This window comes from Patiria miniata, unplaced genomic scaffold (genome assembly GCF_015706575.1).
Source record: "Patiria miniata isolate m_02_andy unplaced genomic scaffold, ASM1570657v1 HiC_scaffold_29, whole genome shotgun sequence".
NCBI lineage: Eukaryota > Metazoa > Echinodermata > Asteroidea > Valvatida > Asterinidae > Patiria > Patiria miniata.
The window spans coordinates 20,724,494-20,745,342 of record NW_024037068.1 but is presented as its reverse complement, the minus strand read 5'-3'; the positions used below and the strand labels follow the sequence as shown (position 1 = coordinate 20,745,342).

Sequence of the window (20,849 nt, the reverse complement as noted above, 5' to 3'; positions counted from 1 at the left end):
TCAGGCAGTACATTGTACATGACTGTTTCCCCTGCCCATTCAAACGTGAGGTGGCCCACCTCGCTACTTTCAGTGACCACCTCGCTCAATTTTTGCCAATATCACCACCTCGCTGTGAAGATTGGCAAAAAGGAAATATCAATTGAAAAATTTTCATTTTGTGTAATATAGGAGCATTTTCCTTTACCTCCATGTATCAAGAACTCACAATTTCGATGTGTTTTTGGAATCATCGCGCATTTCTGTGAGTGCTGCATTCTTTTCAGTTTGCAGACTGCATAAATTTCGTTTCAATCATCAACTTGAATTGTTACCACCTCGCTCAGTTCATTAGCCAGGGGAAACACTGGTACATGTGTACACATACCGTACAAAAGTATGTAATAGTACATCTACGGTATTGTTTTTGCATAAGGCCAGAAACAAAAATAGGGTAGGGTGTTTACAGTAACCCGACCTACACCGACGTACATGTACCTGGATATTTTAGGCCAACTTTGCCGACTTCAAACTTTTTATTGCCAAAAGTTTGCCAAAATTTTAATCTGGAGTACATGTATGTATATTTTGAAAATTAAAAAAGTCTTCCCTATGCGAGTTTGTTTGTATTATATGTTATTGATTAATTAATAAACAAAGGCTAATTAAACAGAAAACTGTCCTAGCTCTATGGTTAAATGTACATGTACCCTTAAGTAAACAATGTAAGTATAAAAAATATATAGACACTCATAGTCATACAGTATGTACATGTTAAAAAAAAATACAAAATGACATAATTTGCCTACATGTACAGTCTACTGGTACCTGAATAATTTTTCAGACATTACTGTATGTAAAATACTTTTTGTTCAGCCTAAGGGGCACAATTGCAGAATACCCCGCCACTCGATATATCCACCTCGTAGCCGGCTACGAGGCCACGGTTGATTGCCCTCAATAAACATTCTCAGCGCTACTTGTGTACTATGCGTCATGCTCCATTGCACTCCCACTTCGTAACCGCGTAGCTGCCAACAGGGTAGTTGGTTTGGACTTTGAATTTTTTCAGCATTTCCCATTCCTTTTGCGTTGCTTCTTTCTCAAGCATATATTCAAGGGGACTCCCACTCCGTATCCGTGTAGCCGCCAACAGGGTAGTTGGTTTGGACTTTGAATTTTTTCAGCATTTCCCATTCCTTTTGCGTTGCTTCTTTCTCAAGCATATTCAAGGGGACTCCCACTCCGTATCCGCGTAGCCGCCAACAGGGTGGTTGGTTTGGACTTAGAATTTTTTTCAGCAACTCCCATTCTTTTTGTGTTGCTTCGTTCTCAAATAATGGACCCCCACTCAGTATCCGCGTAGCTGGCAATGGACTTGAATTGTTTCTTTTCCAGTGATTCCAACCTCGTAGCCAGAGAATTTAGGGTTGTATTTACGAGTGGCGGGGTATTCTGCAATTACTCCGCCTAAGTACATGTACCCCAGGTGTGTGTGCATGCTGGTATGCGTAAGGCTAGTGCGTGCTGTGGTGTTCAGTGATGCTGCACCTGCTTTGACCGTGCTGGCATGCTGAAACTAAAAATAAACAGTCCTGATAGCTCCCTGGTATTACAGTGCCCACTGCATACACTGCTATTATCTAAATCACAAAGGACAATCCCACAAGACACATCCATGACTTTGTTGGTTATTGTGTGCCATGTTACACCACGGCTACAATGTATGTGTACGCACAATTTATCATCATGGAGCAAGGAACTTTTAATCCTCGCTCTATGAAATACATTGTATACCATACATACAATGTACCAGTACATTTGGTACCTTTCATAGATTTCTGTAGAAAGAGGTGCCTGGACATTCTGTTTGTTGCCTGATTCCTTTCAACCAGATGTTTGAAATAGGCTAAGTAAACAATCCAAAACATGAAATTTTCGGGGATTTCAGGACCTATAGTGCCCCTTTTAGCATGCATAGTGCAAGCACTGTACACATGGGGTCAAGGGTGAATCTACATGCAGTGCTACTGTTAGGATCTGTTTTGCGAAACTTTCCTGCACCTTTTCAATATAAAAAGCTAATATTTTCAGGCTCAGCTATCATTTAAAGGGAATATACAGTACATCATTTGCTTTTGCTGTAATTTTCAGAAATGGGTGGAATTGGGGGGTTGGAAATATATACCGGTAGCAAATATAGTCACACTGACTTTTTTGAGGTTTTGGGTTCGAAAATGCTATAAAAACCAAGAAAAACAATCATTTTCCTGTAGTCTGGTTCCCTGACTCCATTTAAGAAGAAACAGAGCAGTTTACATACATTGGGGAATTGTAAGGTCAGGGAACCAGTCTAGCTGGCTTGTACCCGTTCATAGGTGTGTAATCGATTGCAAACAAGTGCGATGGTCAACTAGGGCCAGTATTTGAAAAAAAAGCCAGTTTTTTCCAACGCTGGTCGGCCGATCAGTGTTGGAAATTGATACAAAAATACCACTTTTCTTGAAAATGACAGTATACCAGGTGCCATGATTTTACAGGATGCTTTACACTGTCATTCACTAACAGTCCAGCAAGGTATTTCAAAATGATTTGGTAGTTTTATTTTTTGATGTTTGCAAATGAAAGTATTCCCTTTAAAGGTAATGACAACATTCAAACACAAAACTGTTAGTACTGGCCGGTAGCCTATACATGGTATTCCAATCCGTTACTTCTAGTACTTGATTGTAATACCGTACTACCGGCAGTCTCAAGCGGACTGTGAAATTCTTGCGCCTAGTACATGTATGTGCTGTTATTTCAAGAAAAGAGGAATTATAATTTCTTCGTGATGGTTAGGACAAAACCATTGTGAGAATAAAACCAGCAGTTTGTCCAATACTGCACTCCCAACTAAGCAATAATGTATGTCGTTTGGTTTACAATCGCTTACTGCAGGCATGCAAATGGGAATTTGGACAAAAAACGAGGAAATTCCAAACCACACAAGACTTTGTACAGTGTGCATTCAAAGTGAAATACGGGAAGTCAGTGGATCCGAGGAAAAGTTGCATGCCTGTTATTTGTACCTTCATCATTTTTCATGAGAATTATTTTCCTGGGTGACAAACCCAGGGGATCCTTCCACAAGAGTGTATTTGTAATGCAAGTCAAAACAAATCAATGAATATTTTGAAAGGGAGGACTTACAATGGATACCTTGCATTGTGTTGAGAAAAATTAACAGACTACATTTTCACAATTTTCACAGAAACATACATTTGCACATCTACTGAATACAAATTTGGACAGATTAAGTTTTTTAATGACCTGCTTCAGATTTATTAAATTAAACTTCTTCTTTTTTTTATTGAAGTGGCACAAAATATTATTTTTGCAACTGGTGTCCTTAAAGGGAATGTACATCATTGGCTTTTGCTGTAATTTTCAGAAATTAACTATTTGAGGGGTTAGTATAATAGATCAAATATTGTTTAACTGACATGTTTGAAGTTTTGTGTTCGAAAATGCTGGAAAAATCAAGAAAAACAAAAATGTTTAAATAGTCTGGTTCCCTGACTCCACTAAAGATAACATGAATCAATTTATAGATGTCGGAAAATTGTAACGTAAGGGAACCAGTCTAGCTGGCCTGCACCCGTTCATAAACACGTAACCAATAGCAAACAACATTTGGACTGAAAAAAATTGTAAATTAGGAGCAGTAGTTGAAAAATAGTTAGGTTTTTCCAACGGTGGTCGGCCGACCACCGTTGGAAATGTATACAAAAATACCATTTTCTTGAAAATGACTTCACACAAGGTGCCATAATTTTACAGGATGCTTAAGACTGTCATTTACCAACATCCTAGTAAGGTATTTCGTAAAAACTTGGTAGTTTGTTTCTTCGATGTTTGCAAATGTTGTATTTTCCCTTTAACCTTTACACAATCAGCCAACACTTGAGCCTTGTGTGGAGCAGGCTACCGCCTTTCCATCACCTGTGCAGTCAAATCATGCAAATGGGAGAAGACGCACAATGTGTATTGTACACTGTACATGTATACTACACATGTATTCAGTTCAGTATTGATCCACATGCAACGCCAGCTGCATATTAAAAATATTAAAACACAATAATAACACCATGTGGTCGATTGACAGAATAGATACATCATACTGCTCAATTATTTACACATAAATTACATGTAAACTTCATGTCCAGGACTGTGAACAAGTACAAAGGAGCTTTGTAAATTCACTTACAAGTACTCTTTGTAATGAAAGACCTCCTAGTCAAGATCCCTAGAGAATGTTTCAGGAGGAAACCAACCAAGTACCAAGTAAGAAACTGTATTTTATGCCATGTAAATTACAAGCTCCGTTTTTCTATTTTTGGGTGTTTTTTTTTTAATTAGAACTTTCCATCTTAAAAGGGAATGCACAACACTGGCTTTTGCTGCAATTTTCAGAAAGAAGTGCATTTGGAGGATTTAGGCATGTTTTAGCAAATATTGTTAAACTGACTTGTTTTACGTTTTTGGCTTGTAGTTGCTGAAAAAAACAAGAAAACCAATAATATTCTCGTAGTCTGGTTCCCTGACCCCACTTAGATGAAATGGAGCAATTTATAGACTTTGGGGAATTGTACCGTCAGAGTATCAATTTAGCTGGCTTGTACCCATTCACAGGTGAGTAATCAATTGCAAAGAAAATGTGAAATAACTTAATATAAGAAATAGGCCTATAGAGTAGTTTTTGAAAATAGTCAGTTTTCTCCAGCGCTGGTCGGCCGACCAGCGTTGGAAAAAAACTATTTTTCTTGAAAATGTCAGCACACCAGGAGCCACAATTTTACAGGATGCTTTAGACTGTCATTCCCTAACAATCCAGTAAGGTAATTTGTGATAATTGGATCATTTCGTTTTTTTGATGTTTGCAAACGTTGTATCTTCCCTTTGGGAAAGGTTTGGGAAAATTATTCTAAAGACAGATTTGGAGTTATTGACCCTCCACTTGCCCCATTGAAGTGTTTTTTTCTGCAGCATCATAATAATATAAGTCATGTATTCCAGAAGAAAAAAAAAGAAAAGAATCGGAAAGATGGCCACAATACGAAGGATGTACAACGTAGATATACATTTTGTACAATGTGTATGCCAAAGCAATAAACAGGGTACAAAAACTTAAATAAAAATTGAAAAACTGCAGGACGATATACACAAAAAGTAGGGTGAGGGCATAGAGCTACATTAAATTACTAGAGCGCTAACTTCATGTTTTTGTACAGCTAATTGCATATCTGCGTTTGTATTCCAAACCGGTGCGTTATCAAAGCCAACATGCTCAAAACCGAAACGCACGATCAGCAAATGAGCGTGTTATTTTGCTCCACGCAAACAGCGCAACGCGTGCGCGTATTCGCTGCAGATGCTTTTTGCCGTCACGTTTTTTTAACCGTCAATGACGCGCTTAAGTTGTTTGCGTATGTTCTACTTGCGCGTTGCACGTAAAGCACACTTTCAAAATTCAATCCATCTAATTTCATTTTGTTACTACAAACACGCAAATGAATTCAAAATGTGCGCCCAGGACGGCTTCAAAGTGTCTCCGCGCGCAGAATGAGGAGTTAGCGCTCTAGTAATTTAATATAACTCTAAGACCCCCATTGGTTTGTACACAGTAGGCCAGGAGGTGAGGAAGAAAATTTTGACCATTGGTGACCTCTTAAGCAAAGGGAGGGTTAATAGGCTGTTTTTCAGATGTATATTTTTTGTGAAATTTCCAGATTCAATTTTACACGTTTGCGTATCAAAATTACAACATGAAATTTCACAAAAATTAGACATCTGAAAAAGGCAGCACTTTCTGACTAGCCTATCTGCCTATAAAGAGGGTGAGTATGCTTCTAAAGCAAAAAAAATCCTACAAACTAAGCCTAAATGTGAAAATCAAAATTTGGCAAAGTCGACACGATTTTTGTACATGTGGATGTGTGGCCTATGTTTACGGAGGCAGTCCAGCATGTCCAGTAAATAGGCCACATTTATGGGGCTAGGGCTAGGCATGCCCCTGGATTCCCACCGTCATGACCATTGCTCTGTAACGAAGGAAGGTAAGGGAGTCCAACTGGGCTAGCAAGTGTTCCTTCATCCTCCATGGCCTGACGTACTCGGACAATTTTCATGAAGCCCGCACAGTTTCAGGGGTCGATTAAAAGCACACGCACTGAGTCGTTTATCATTAATCATTATGTACGACAAGACTCAAGTCAAAACTAAGAACAACAATTCAATTTGTTTAGGGGCTACAAATCAAGACAATTTTACGGAAACAAACTCACCACACTCGGCAGTCAGTCCTCAGATGTCGTACGTTGGGAAATACATGCCCGCATGACCTCTCCAGCTGACAAAATAGCCACGAATTTACGGATGTTTATCTCCTAAACTGGCAATAAAACTCCCTAACAAAAGCCATAATAATCACATGCGCATTACAATGCACACAACAAAAACAGACCATGAAAAGCGCAACTGGTCGTCGGCGCACTGACCTGAAAACGCACCGAAGCATCATTGGTCACCAGTGTTGATCCAGGGCAATTCTTCTGGGACACAACAAACCGATTGGGGGCGCTATTGTTGCCAATCATTCTAATATTATGTGACTGTCGACTCTGAGCCTCGTTATTTCGCTTGACGTACAGCTCAGTCCTCGAATATTAAAGTCCATCAAAGAACGCATTTCGGGGAGAATTGAATGTTTTTCCTCCAATATTCGCTTTCTGGGACCAGGAGGGTTTGGAATTTGGAAATGATCGATATCAAATGAGTTGCAAAAAAATCCTACCCTAGTACCTCTTTTTTGTTAAATTCACAACCAAAAGGAAAAAAATGGTCAATTCCCCGCCCTCCACCAGGATCAACCCATTTTCCCACTGGACTCATCCTGCATGGATACTGGCCACTGGCCCATGGCGGGCTCTTTCTGCCCATCCCCCCCCCCCCCCGGGCATTCCCACTGAGAGTCCTGCATGCGCTCCCAATTATCGGTGTATTCAATGGATCATCTGCATCCCATCCGCCGTCGACCCGCCCAGGCGCGGATCCGGGGGGGGGGGGGGTGCGGGGAGGTGGTTCAACCCCCCCCCCCAGCTCTGTCAAACAAAAATGTCCATAGAAATTCATGAAAAAATACAGCCCCCCCCCCCCCCCCTGCTCTGACACCAAACATTTCTTTACTGGTAATAATGTCCGCCTTTAATACGGACAGAGCCAGCTTGACATAGGCTACACTATTTTGTGATAATTATAGTGTTAATCGTCGGATTTGAACAGCACGCCCCTACCTATTGATTTTCGGAGGAGAGGTCATGTGTCCGGAACTTAACCTGTCTCCATTTGAGATTTTTGTTTTGCCGATGAAACCACCCCCCCCCCCCCTGCGAAAATTCCTTGATCCGCCCCTGGACCCTTTCATGTGGATCGTATGCAGGAGCGTGGCCAAAGAGGAGTGGTTCACCGGTACTAGTCTACTCCTCTTTCCCCGACAAAATCGTGTATTGTTGGCAAATATCTGTTAGCATTTTGCTGCCACGAATTGTGCCAAGTGTCCAATCAGATGGTGTTCATATATCGCTCTCCTGCCCCCCCCCTCCCTCTCTGACGTCAATATTGCAGCGGCTGGATGACCTGGAAGAAAATTAGTATTGTCAAAGTTTCCGGCGTCAAACTTGCCTATCGGCCTTGCACTGGCGAAATCATCGGTTTGACCATGATGGGCCTACACGAAAAGACTTGCCGAGTGGGCTTCGACTGATATTAATATTGTCTAAGGATCGGTCGGAGGAAGCGCAAAGATTAGGCTGACCATCTCGAACAACGTGAGTGAACGATTCCGAGCAATCAAAAGCTAGTGGCAACATCAGCATCAGCTGGGAGAGTGATAAAGGCCGAAACAGGGTCATGAATCACTGACAAATTTGCCTGGGTTAATTTTACCAAAAAAAGGGTGAAAACTGGTCCATAACCAATTGTTTGGGTAAGAATTTGTGCTACATTCAACCAAAACTTGTGGTCATTCAAGACCAAATTTAATTTGGTTTTGTGTGACTACAACTTTTGGTTGAATTTAACATAAATTTTAACCCAAACAATTGGTTATTGAACAACCCAAGTTTGGGTAGTTCCAGTTTTCACCCTTTCTGTGGTAAAATTAATCCAGGCAAAATGCCACCCGACCGACACACGACAGCACCTTTCAGCTTCACACACACGGACTGAATTGGTGGATGGATAGCTACCTGAGCTGACTTCATGTCCCTAACACGTCTTCCTTGTGATTGTCCACATGTCTAGAGTGATTAAAATTAGGGCATACCAGTGTTGAAGTGCTCGTACTCGTACTCGAGTATATTTTTTGGTACTTCTACTCGTACTCTTGAAATTACTCGAACTCGTACTTTTGCTCTCAAGAAAACAAAAATACTCGTACTCAGATCGTACCCGTATACTCATGCGTACTCACGGTACTCGCATCCGTACTCTTGCAAATTGCAAATAGAGTTTTCTACTATTTCTGTTCTGCATTTGCTTAATTCCTTGTGTAACAGCAAATAACTCTTGAGCCTACATGGTTACCGGTTTATGGTGTTCTTTCTCGTTGAAAGTACTCACATAAATATGTGGTTGTGAATTATGCATAATGTTCCGTGTTCGAATCCTGGAGGGATTATTTTTCATTACCTTTCCCCAAAAGTGATTTTCTCCCCTAAATTATGTTTTATCACGTCGATAAATCAAATTCAACATTCTATTCTCATGCATGGCTCTGGAGGATTTTTTTTAACATAGCACTATTCCGTTACCGAATGATGCATGCGCATTATATTCATTATCAGTGCCGTTCATAATGTACGTACGCACGAAATGCCGACTTTTTTTAAACCTCCCCATTTCAGAAGTCTGTTTATCGATTGTGTACTAGGTTTATGGAACTACAGGAGTACCAACTAGTTAGCGACATTTCAAACCGCTCGTGGATAGAAGCAGGGTTTTGATTTTTTTGTGGGATATTTTGTGGTAAAACGATGACGAAGATGTCAAAATGCAACACTGAATTAAAAATAGAAATCACCACGACGAACGTGAATGCTGAAATCCGAGTTTATTCACATGATAGGTAATATGCCTACACAAATCGAAAAAAAAAAATCAGCTATAGGTGGCAGTTGCAAAGAAACGATTTGGAGTGATAGACACACTCTTGACTCTTACTACGTAAATTTGACCACATTGCAACTTCAAAGGGACACTGCGGCCTGGAACAGCCCAATTGGGCTACAATTGGGATGGAGGTATATATCCCCCACACCCACTTTTTGACCGGGGATGGCCCCACACTTTTTCGTGTTGAGAAACCAGAAGTTTCTCAACATGAAGCAGGCGTAAGCAATGGAAGCTACAAAAAATCCATGAAAGAAGAGGGATTCTATCCATTTTGGCTGCTGAATATTCGCGCGTTCCTACCTTTGACATTATCACTCGGCAAATCAAAATTATTAAGGCCTAGGCCTATTCCATAGAATACTGTCTGAGAAGCGAAGGAAAAGAGACAACCGAAAGATGTTCCATACACATATGTTCTCATACGACATATAATTCGATGCCTGTCGTCAGTTTCCTCCCAAATCCCCATTCCCTGGCTGTCCCGCCTGGTTCCCATTCCTGCTGTCGGCCGAACCCTCGAGCTCCGACGGTCGAGTTTTTCGATTTCTCGTGTAGCGGGTTGATATGTCTTGGACGTGTCTCGTGTTGCAAGACTGTTGAGACTGGCGTCATGTACCGCTTTCTGCAGAGATAATCCGTTGTGCAGAGCCGAGCAGTGAGAAAAGAAAGGGTACAAGAGAAACAAAATTAACAATGGTATTAAAAACTTAAATAATAAAAATATGATTGAAAAACTGCTTTCAAATGACACAGCTTACGTTCACAAGCACTGGGAAAACAACTAGTCCGATTTGTTTACCAAAAAGTTTTCCAGATTCAAATTCTCCTCTTTAGAAAGTCTCGCCTCGTTGTCAGCATTTGTACAGACTACCAGACCGGCAACTAGGATAGAAATGATCAACACTTTCAGGCAGGGCCGTCCCATTATAGCTGCTAAAATTGCACGTTGTTTCTACGAACGTTGCTGGTATTTATAATGCAAACCAACAAGCTTCCTGAAATTTCACCCTCTAAAATGAAGAACCGCTGCCATTAAAGCGTACGTGTAATTTTGTCGTAAAAAAATATTTAAAGGAGACCGTGGAAAAAAAAACTTAATTGCTACTATTAAATTTTATCACTGCTCGGTCATGTGAATAATTATATGGCTTACGGATGCAATCCAGTCGTAGTACATGTATCACATTGATAAAAACACCGAAGACGAACTTACTGCGCTCTTATCATCCTTTACATTATCCAACATCATACCAAGAACTTTGCACTACAGTTAGCGAAAGGATAATAAGGAAAATGATTTGGGACGTTTACCCTTCCCTCCCTCCCCACAACATGGGAGGAGGGGGCACTGAGGGCGTAGCGGCTCATCTTCTGGAGGAGGCACTCAGTGCACTTTTGACAACAAATTCCATATTGCCTTCCCCCAATCTGAGTGCGGACACAAGGGGCGACAGCTAGGTGATCCCTTTGTGGGTCGATCAATTTCAGAGAAATGACTGATGTATTGCAAAATGAATGTGATTTGATGGAATGTCCTGAACATTTTCTTTATTTAATTATCCAATATCAGTCTGATATGATGTTGTTTCGCCTTTAACCAAGCATGTACGGGTTTTAAGGCAAAAGGATTCGATTTCAAGGCAACGAACCCTCCCCCACACCACCCCACGGTCCATCCAGTAAGCTTTGGTCATTTAAAAAAAAAAGGGATAGAAAAAAGGTAACTCCTCAATTCAATTCAATTCAATTCAGTTCTCTGGTTTATTTGATTAAAAAGACATCACCATCAGTAAAAAGTCAACGATTTAAATAATTTGGTTAACAAAAATTGCGATAGAAATTACAAGTTTATAAATACCCCATTAAATATGAACACCCCAGAATTCACATTAAGTTCAATTTAAAGATTACTCAAACAATAGAAAGTGAGATGAAGACATTGTTTAAAAATGGGGTAGGCCTGCATGCACATGTATTTAAAGAGGGAGATAATGATAGATGCAAGAGGGGCAACAGAAATGAGGGTGTATGAAGGGAACTACACTGACATGAGGGATTGAAATCCGATTAACCTGAATTCAGCATCTGTACCATTGATGGTACTGGTGAGTTTTTGTGTATCTTTGGGTTCTTATTCGTAGGTTTTCTAGTTGCCGTGTGTTTCTTAAAGTATGCTCTGACAAATAAACAGATTTCCGTTCTGGTGGTAGGAGGTGGCGGTGCCTATATTGGAAATAAGCACGGACTTTTGCAAATTTCAGAACCAGGTGTTCACGTCTTTCGTACAAAGACTTAATTTTAAACAAATCCATGAGGTCGCCTGATGGAATAAGATATAAGGATAAGCAATTATACCTAATGCCCTGTAAATATTCTGAGCTTGGATTTCCGTAACTCTGAGCTTGGATTTCCTGTTGGTATTTTTTTTTTGCACCCGGAAAGACCGAGCGACCGCGAACATTTCAATGAAAAACGTATTTGGAAAACACCGACTGGTACTACGGAGCTCATTTGCGCATCGGCGGTGTAGCATATTCTACTCCTGGTGTTCGTACGGTAATGTGTATTGGTATCGAAGGTGAAGCTTTTTCCTGCCAGGTTGGCCGCCATTAGACGTGCGTCGTGTCGCTGGTCTGCCTACGTCAGACGTCTCTCGTGTCGCAAACTTTTTGATACTTTGCGTCATTAACCGCTTTCTGCATCAGAGAAAAATCCGTTGTGCAGAATAATGGTAAACGGGCAGTAGCCTATAGCGCAGCGGAGGAAAGAAGTGGTACAAAAAACTAAAAAGGAAACGACGGTGATATCAAAACTGAAATACATGTTTAAAAAACTGTAGTTTTGAACGGAAACAAATCGCAAAGACATAGGTTTCGCACAAAAAAGAAGAAATTATTGATTTGTTTACCACGAAGTTTTTCAGAGTCAATTTCTCTTCTTTGGAAAGTCTCGCGTCGTTACCAGCATCTGTGCAGACCACCAGACCGGTGACTAGGCTAGAAATGATCACCACTTTCAGGCAGGGCCGTCCCATTATAGCCGCTTAATTTGCACGTTGTTTCTACGATCGTTGCAGATGTTTATTTATGCAAAAAACGATAGCGAGCTTCCCAAAATTCTGATCGCCCATTGACATATTTAACCATCTACCATTGAAACGTAAAGGTAATTTTATGCTAATATCAAACGAAGACCGTGCAAATATACTGAATTTCTGCTATTAAATTTGATCACTGGAGGGTCATCTGAATAATTGTATGGTTAATTGGTGGGTTCAACCCGGTCGTAATATTAGAGATTAAGAATAACAACGAAGACGCACACTGCTCTCTTTATCATCGTTTTGGGTGGTTGAAATGTCTTGTGAATGAATAAGTATACTTATTCAATAACATTATGCAGGTACAACGCATACTGTTTACAATTTAAGCAATGGCGTCACAGAAGTCCAATTTTCAGGAGGGTGGGGGGGGGGGCACCAAGGGGCCTTTTCTGTATGCAGTTAACAGCATCTAAATCTCAAGTCAGGGCTGCCTATGTTTATTCCTATTCCCGCTGTTGGCTGATTTTTTTCCAGGTCTTTGACTTAAATGTTCACGTTGGCGGCCATTAGACGTCTCTTGTGCAAGTTGTGCGGCAGGTTGGTTGTCATTAGACGTCTCCCGTGCCACAGGCGACCATTAGACTTGTCTCTTGCTGCATGTTGGTTATCGTTAGGCCTAGACGTCTCTCCTGCCGCAGGATGGTTGTCGTTAGACGTCTCTCGTGCGGCAGGTTGGTAGACGGCATTCTGATAAAGTAAAAGCAAATGAAGAAATAGGAAAATAGATGTGCATTTTTTTAAGGAAACATCTACAAAACCGTGTATTCTTTTTTTTGCTAAGCCGCTAATGGACAGCAGACGCGAACACAGCCATGGAAACATGACATGTACTTTGCTTGTGTTTAATTTATAGCATCATTGAACAAGAAATGGTAGTCTGATATATCTATGCTGATCATCTGCAGATTACTGAACACTTAATAGTAGGTACAAAATAGTATATGACGTTGTAGGTTCCTCCTTCGAAGAAAAATTAACTTAATAGCAAACAAGAAAATCAGCGGTGGTTTCTTTGCTTTGCTTTGTTTTTGCTGGACACGGACAAAAAGGCATACAGTTTAGATGTGACATTTCTGTAAGAAATAATTAAGGGCCACAGGCCAAAGTTTAGAGGACAACTTTAGAGAACACTCTCAAGGTTTTGGACCTGCTGATATTACATGTAAAGGACCCCTGTGATATATTGTGTATAAAATCTTTGCAAATCCACCTTCGTGTCACATTTAACTTTATGTTTTCAATCAGCATGGCCATTTTCAAGAGTGATTTGGTGCATTATGGCATATTTAATGCTATTGCAAATGTCCACGCTATGAGCCAAACTGTTGACAAAAATCTTAGTATCACAATAACTTCAATACCAAAAGTTGCCACAAATGACGGTGGATATGTGTTTGTACAAAAGGTTCAGTACATGACACTTAGCCAATGCTCAATTTGTTTTCATTAGCAAATTGTTATTGGGTTCAAAATCCCAACCAAAAATCCACGATATGAATGAAATTTGAAGCGTTTCAGATTCACGCTTACCTCGTGCGAAATGCCATCGTTGTATATGTCGTCGTCAGCATCCGTACCGACTGCCAGACCGGCAACCACGAAGCAAACGATCAGAATTTTCAGGCAGGGCCGTCCCATCGCCATCTTGGTCACCGCTTTAATTTTCAGTCGGTCCTTTCAATAATGCGGCCAACCTATGCAAGATTCCACAACAAAGGTGAACGTATTCGTTCTCAAATTCGTGGTGTCTCTCCAACTATTATGCAGAAAGTGAATAAATCCGATTTCCAAAGGGATTTATATTACGGAGGCGTTTTGAGATGAACTTAGATAAATTAAAATATAATATTTAAGGGAATTAACGGTTATCGTTTGAAGGTCATCGGAATATTAGAGTGAGTTCAATGATACATAAAGTACGTGAACTGGCATGATGATGAAATGCACAATAAGGATTGCAATGGCAGTCAAATTTGCCTCCTGCTTCGAATCATGGTCTAAATCGGCTGTAATTTTGAGGCTGTGATATACTTTCTTTTCATTCTTTTTTTTTCTCGCACACTGTCACAGACAAAATGAATGAAGTCTGAAGTTAGAATTACTTAGCTCAACTGTGCCAAAAGAAGAAGAACAATAATTCACTGGAACTAACCAAAATATTATATTCACTAGCGAGATGCCGCGCTTCGTGAATCTTAAAAATAATTAGTGCGCCCACACAGACAGACAGACGACAGACTGACCATCCGACTGACCGACCGACCACCAAGTGACATTTAGAAGCTCCTGTCAGAGATTAAAACTAATTATCAAACGTACACAGTAAATCATAAGTTCAAGAAGTCGGATCAATTCCGATCAGAACAGAACAGAATAAAAATCTCTTCTCTCGAAAAAAAAAACAACAACAAAAAAACAAGGCAATGTCAGTGAATCTGTACCGGCCCAATTTGGTCTGAGGGGTCTAATTCTCAAGTGACAGCGCGACATTAAGTTAGTGACATAGATACAAAGATGACACTAGATCGTACACAGGGACAAGCCATAACACAAGACACGTACAGCAGTCATGCGCTGGGTATTTTTTGTTTAATTTTTTAAAATGTTCCTGTTGATAATTGAACTTCTTAACTCGGAATTCAGCACTCCATATGTAGGAGCGTGTGATGACAGAGCATAATAAAAACATTTATTTCTAGACAATTAAATTGCAAATGAGTTCATAAGGTTTACGATTACATAAACAAAAGCGTATGGTAGGTATACGTTAACAAGAGTTCTACATTCTGTCATCTGTCAATGTTTTTTTTAAAGGTTTATGAAGGGAATAATGACTTGGCCAGCTTTAAACAAGTCCGTTTCAAACCGGTTGGGGAATGGACGCCGATAATAGCTCCAGCCCAAGGCGAGGGACATTATCGGCAACCAGGTCCCGAGCTGGTTTTAAACGAACTTGTTTAATACTGACAAAGCATAGGCTATGCACATGTATTCCGTTCATAAGCACTTTTGGATCAAAAAGTCAAAACAAGTCAACAAAATATAAATTACTAGCAATTTTGTTCAACAGTTTTGCAATTATGATCTTTCTAATTTTTCATCTACTCTCTACTCTCTACTTTGCTATACTTGTTTTAAATCTACAACTTGTTTACTGCTTAATTATAACTCTTACCCCGGGTGAGGCTTGAATGTAGCAACGTTTGTGAGTGGACTGGGCGGCGGCGGTGAAAAAAATGATTCTGTCAAGCAGAATATGCAAATAATTCCGTTTTGTTGATATTCGTCCAGAGAGTGATTTTCTTTGTTAATGGACCATTTTCTTCAAAATTGTGTCAGGTTATGTTTGAACATGCACCAAGAGGTGCTTTAGAGTCATTGACAAATATCTAGTACCAAGCTACCCAAATCGAGGGAGCTACCCAAATCGAGGGAGCTATTTGCCCAGAGCATGGTTCCATGACGAAGCTTTTATTGTTTATTACAACTGATACCTTGCAAGATTTAAAAAAAAATGTTTGATGTCATCTTATTTTCTTGAGAATTTCCCATTGGTCAATGTCGAAAAACTACGAGCTACAAACATGAATACAGTTTACAGAATAAGTTGGGCACCGAGTTGCAAAAAGAATTCAGTTGACGTTTGAAAAGAAAAAAGTTAGACAAAGGGTCTATTTTTGCTGATATCTCAAGATGCAGTTATCAACACCCCTATCCCCATCTCAAGTCAGGGTTGCCCGTGTTTATTTCTTTTCCTGCTGTCGGCCGATTCTTTCCAGGTCTTTGACTTAAAGGTTCACGTTGGCGGCCATTAGACGTCTCTCGTGCCGCAGGTTGATTGTCATTAGACGTCTTTCGTGCCGCAGGATGGTTGTCGTTAGACGTCTCTCGTGCGGCAGGTTGGTAGACGGCATTCTGAAAAAGTAAAAGCAAATGAAGAAATGGGGAAATAGTTGTGTATTTTTTTTAAGGAAACATCTACCAAAACGTGTATCTTTTTTTGCTAAGCCGCTAATGACAGCGTTTCAGATTCACGCTTACCTCGTGTAAAATGCCATCGTTGTATATGTCGTCGTCAGCATCCGTACCGACTGCCAGACCGGCAACCACGAAGCATACGATCAGAATTTTCAGGCAGGGTCGTCCCATCGCCATCTTGGGAACCGCTTTAATTTTCAGTCGGACCTTTCAATAATGCGGCCAACCAATGCAAGATTCCACCACAAAGGTGAACGTATTCGTTCTCAAATTCGTGGTGTGTGTCCAACTATATTATGCAGAAAGTGAATAAATCCGATTTCCAAAGGGATTTATATTACGGAGGCGTTTTGAGATGAACTTAGATAAATTAAAATATAATATTTAAGGGAATTAACGGTTATCGTTTGAAGGTCATCGGAATATTAGAGTGAGTTCAATGATACATAAAGTACGTGAACTGGCATGATGATGAAATGCACAATAAGGATTGCAATGGCAGTCAAATTTGCCTCCTGCTTCGAATCATGGTCCAAATCGGCTGTAATTTTGAGGCTGTGATATACTTTCTTTTCATTCTTTTTTTTTCTCGCACATTGTCACAGACAAAATGAATGAAGTCTGAAGTTAGAATTACTTAGCTCAACTGTGCCAAAAGAAGAAGAACAATAATTCACTGGAACTAACCAAAATATTATATTCACTAGCAGGATGCCGCGCTTCGTGCGTCACCCGCCAGCAGGGTGAATCTTAATAATGATCAGTGCGCCCTCAATTGACATATATTTTTTTTGAGAAGGGTTCATTATGCAGTCAGGTTTTGAAATGCATATTCATACCTCACGAATTCGGACGTGAAACTGGACATATCTCGTGCCGTTTGGTGCCTGTCTTCCGACATCTCTCGTGGCGAAGGTTGGTTGGAAATTGCGCCATGAACTGCTCCCTGTGAAAAGGGGCCACAAAGTTTGAACCATAAAGTTACTTGAGATATCAATAGGACCAAGGAGCTGTGTCCAATTCCTCGGTATTTTCCGTGTGAAAACTGTATGGGATATATCTAAGCAAATTACCAACGACGGGGAGTAAAAGAGGGCAATATTGGAGGTCCTCGGTAGTGCCAATCAGTCATGTATGTGCATTCATAGAAGTACCCCACAGTTTGTATTCGTTTTACGCTGAAGAACAAAACAAAAGAGGACCTGGGCCCAATTCTTCGGAAGTTTTCGTGTACAAATCCCATGTATAAGTCTAAAGTCTAAAGGATTGAATCATATAAGGCAACCAGGGTCCTCGGTAGAAATGGTCACGCCCTATCAGTTGCTCAGCTGCAGCGCCATGCTGTAAACCAGCTTGTATGTGTATCAAAAGATTCTCCAGCCTGAGTTTTATTTGAAAACATTTGTTGTTTGATGTTGATTTTCCGTATTTCAAAATTCCACAATTCAAAACTAAACGATTTATTTACTTGGAGGTTTCTTCGATTCACGTTTTCCTCGAAAAAAAAAAGGACCATGGTTGTTGTCAGCATCAGAACAGACTACCAGACCGGCAGCTAGGAGGACAACAATCACAAATTTCAGGCTGTGCGGTCCCATCGTGGCCGAGTCCGGGCCTGGAACAACCTCAACGCCATTGTCATCCTGATTATGCATGGTCTCATGGTCTTGATTGTTTTATATTGACTGAGCTCATTTGTATTTAAATATAATGAAACTGCCATGATAATTTCACCTTCCAATCCATTCTGCTGGTACTCATTTGATTGTTCATACTATTGTTGTAGGAATATCAGGGCAGATCACTTAGAAACAGGAAGAGTCCAGTGTCGTATCCAATGGGGGCAGAGGGGGCATTCTGCTCCCCCCCCCGGCTGATTTTTGTCACAAATTTTTTGTTCAGCAATTATTTCCATAAACCGTTAAAGAGTTGTAACATCAATCCCCAAAACGAAACCCCCCTCAAAGCATTACAATGCGCCGTAAAAATGGATAAATAATTTGCAGTATGTATAATAATGGACATTTTTGAAGAGCGCCCCCATTTGGAAAATGCGCCCCCCCCCCCCCCCGGCTTGTCTACATTTCGGCGCGGATTTGCGGTTGCCCACTGACATCCAAAGCTGGATACGATACTGGAAGAGTCGAACGAGTGTATCCAAAAGCGAGCATGTCCCCTTTTTGGAAAGCATGTTCAATTTTTTTTGATGTTTTTAATTAAAACCCTAACCCTCTAGGCCCTCTGGCTAGGATGCAACTTCAATCCTGCAAAATCCTCCAATTGCTACCAAGAAAAATTGGATTCAGCCTCAATCCTCCAAAATCATCCGTTATTTCTTGAATTTAGTCTGTGGAGGGTGACCACTGCCTCAAAAATCCTCCAAAATCCTCTGCCAATTACTGCTATGGTTTGAGACAGTGCGACTGGCGTTTAGAAGCAGTGCGGATGAAATACGAGAAAAACACAGGGCTGATTTATGCATGACTGAACATAACCAATGCAGGATATGGCCTATTGGCTTGACGTAATGCATCCTCCACAAAAAAAGCGATACATTTTTGCCATTCATCCTCAATCCTCTAAAATCATCCAAAACCGGCAGGAGGATTGAGGAGCGTTAGGGTTAATGTACCTTTGACCGCCATTCAGATTTTGGCAGCTATGGTCAAATGATAATAAACCATTCCGAATAATACAAATACAAATTCAGTCCGTGAAAGTGATGGTAACATAGTTCCGAATGGAACAATGACAGAAAGCTTGAGAAGAAATAAACCACAGCCCAACCACGTGTACAGGCAGGGGATAACCTAAACTCACTGGTCATCCTGATTATGCATATTCTAATGTCAGTTAATTGTTTTAGGGTCACTGAGGTCACTTTGTATTCGAGCAATAAAATTTCATTCCCATCGTAAGGTCATCTTTAAAGCCTCCATACTACTAATCGCTTTTTGGACGGCCGCCTCAACAGTCCCATTCTGTAAACCGCTATACAGACATTGCGAATTTGAAAATATACACGCTTTCCAAATTGAAAACAACTAACAATTTGATCGGCCATGATGGGACGGCCCTGGTTGGAAGGTCTGATCGTTTTCCTCCTGGTTGCCCGTCTGTCAGTCTGTTCTGATACTGACAACAATCGTAGGCTTTCTCCCGAGGAAAACGTGAATCTAAAAAATCGCCAAGTAAGTTATTCATTTGCTTTGAATCGTGGGAACAAGGGGTATTGGAATGGACGGGTTAGATAATTTTATCCAAAACAGTTTTTACACGGAACTTGCCGAGAAATAAAAAAAAACAGCTCCTTTGGGCCCTATTGATATCTCACGTAAGTTAATGGTTCAAACTATTTGTCCCCTTTTCACAGGCGGCAGTTCATGGCGCAATTTCCAGCCAACCTTCGCCACGAGAGATGTCCGAGTCGGAAGACAAGCACCAACAGGCACGAGATATGTCCAGTGACAAGCATCACGACAACAAACGTCAAGGGCACCCACCGAAGGAAAGAGATGGTCATGGTGCATACCTCCCAGCTGTTGATGATATATTACAAATTCAATACGACGGTCTTTTAACAGGGTCGGCAATTCCTAGCTGATATAACTTTTCTTTCCTAATTGACTTGACTTAGTGGAACGTGTTTCCAGATACATGAGTAATATATAAGTGTCATCGCAATCATTAAGAGTTTCCACATGCAGGCCATACTGTAAACCAGTGTTATTAATTCATCTCCGTACTAGTATTGGTACTCATCTTATGGCAGTACTACTACTCGTAATTTATGGCCAGTAATGAAAAGAAATACTCACAGCATTGTATTCTGACAGAATACTCAACCCTCTTCAACATATAATACGCTTTCATAATTATATGCAGCCGCTTTGTTTTTCTTCCAATTGATAACAATTACAAAGCTTACGGAGTGATTTGCAATGTATTCGTCTGAAATAAAATGTGCTTAAATACTACTGTAGCACTAAACGCTTAAGGTGCTGGGTTCTGAGATAAGCAGGTTAATTATTAAAAAAAAAGGATATTAAATAATGATGAACTGTAAACTAGCTGTCGTCTTTTTTTTTTAACTGAAAGAATCCTATTTTGGAGGGGGGGGGGGGGGGGCGAGCCGAACCAATACTAAAAGGGGCCGAGCCGAACCGATGCTAACCGAGGCGAATCGCGAGATAAACCGAACGAACTAAATGTATTCCATCAGGACATAACTTCATAACTTCCTTGCCAATATGATTATGGTCTTTTCGCCAGTTCATCCTAACTTGTCTAATTCAAGCTATCCATTTATAACCTCACACGTCCCTTTTTCCGTCCATGTGACAATGGTGGTAACTATTAACGGCCATGATGATGGGAAGTCCTTGCCTGAAATTTCTGATCATTTTCCTCCTGGTTGCCGGTCTGGTAGTCTGTTCTGATACTGACAACGGCCCTGGGCTTTCTCCCGAGATAACTTGAATCTAAGAACCCTCCAATTAAATAAATCATTTCTTTCGGAATTGTGGGAGATTGGGGGTTCGCTGGATTGGGTTTGCCTCGGGGACATCAACATCTA

General features: G+C 40.6%; 4 protein-coding genes across 4 annotated transcripts in view; 1 reads left to right on the top strand and 3 right to left on the bottom strand.

The window, feature by feature from the left end:
• Positions 1 to 6,516, bottom strand: part of LOC119735674 (proprotein convertase subtilisin/kexin type 7-like) — a 45,819-nt gene extending 39,303 nt beyond the window's left edge. The window contains exon 1 of the mRNA XM_038209481.1: positions 6,306 to 6,516. The gene's annotated coding sequence lies outside the window, so the exon portion shown is untranslated. The remainder of the gene's footprint in view (positions 1 to 6,305) is intronic.
• Positions 6,517 to 10,982: 4,466 nt separating this feature from the next.
• On the bottom strand, positions 10,983 to 14,046 carry LOC119735374. The gene is made up of 2 exons (XM_038209072.1): positions 13,826 to 14,046; positions 10,983 to 12,982 (listed from the first exon to the last, which is right to left on the bottom strand). Exons 1-2 carry the CDS (start codon positions 13,937 to 13,939, stop codon positions 12,779 to 12,781), a joined length of 318 nt encoding a protein of 105 aa, XP_038065000.1. The 5' UTR covers positions 13,940 to 14,046; the 3' UTR covers positions 10,983 to 12,778.
• Positions 14,047 to 15,827: 1,781 nt separating this feature from the next.
• On the bottom strand, positions 15,828 to 16,557 carry LOC119735420. Its single transcript, XM_038209122.1, has 2 exons — positions 16,337 to 16,557; positions 15,828 to 16,210 (listed from the first exon to the last, which is right to left on the bottom strand). The coding sequence occupies exons 1-2, from the start codon at positions 16,448 to 16,450 to the stop codon at positions 16,007 to 16,009; spliced, it is 318 nt and encodes a 105-aa protein (XP_038065050.1). The 5' UTR covers positions 16,451 to 16,557; the 3' UTR covers positions 15,828 to 16,006.
• Positions 16,558 to 19,219: 2,662 nt separating this feature from the next.
• Positions 19,220 to 20,308, top strand: LOC119735528. Its single transcript, XM_038209265.1, has 2 exons — positions 19,220 to 19,464; positions 19,647 to 20,308. Exons 1-2 carry the CDS (start codon positions 19,336 to 19,338, stop codon positions 19,875 to 19,877), a joined length of 360 nt encoding a protein of 119 aa, XP_038065193.1. The 5' UTR covers positions 19,220 to 19,335; the 3' UTR covers positions 19,878 to 20,308.
• Positions 20,309 to 20,849: the final 541 nt, after the last annotated feature.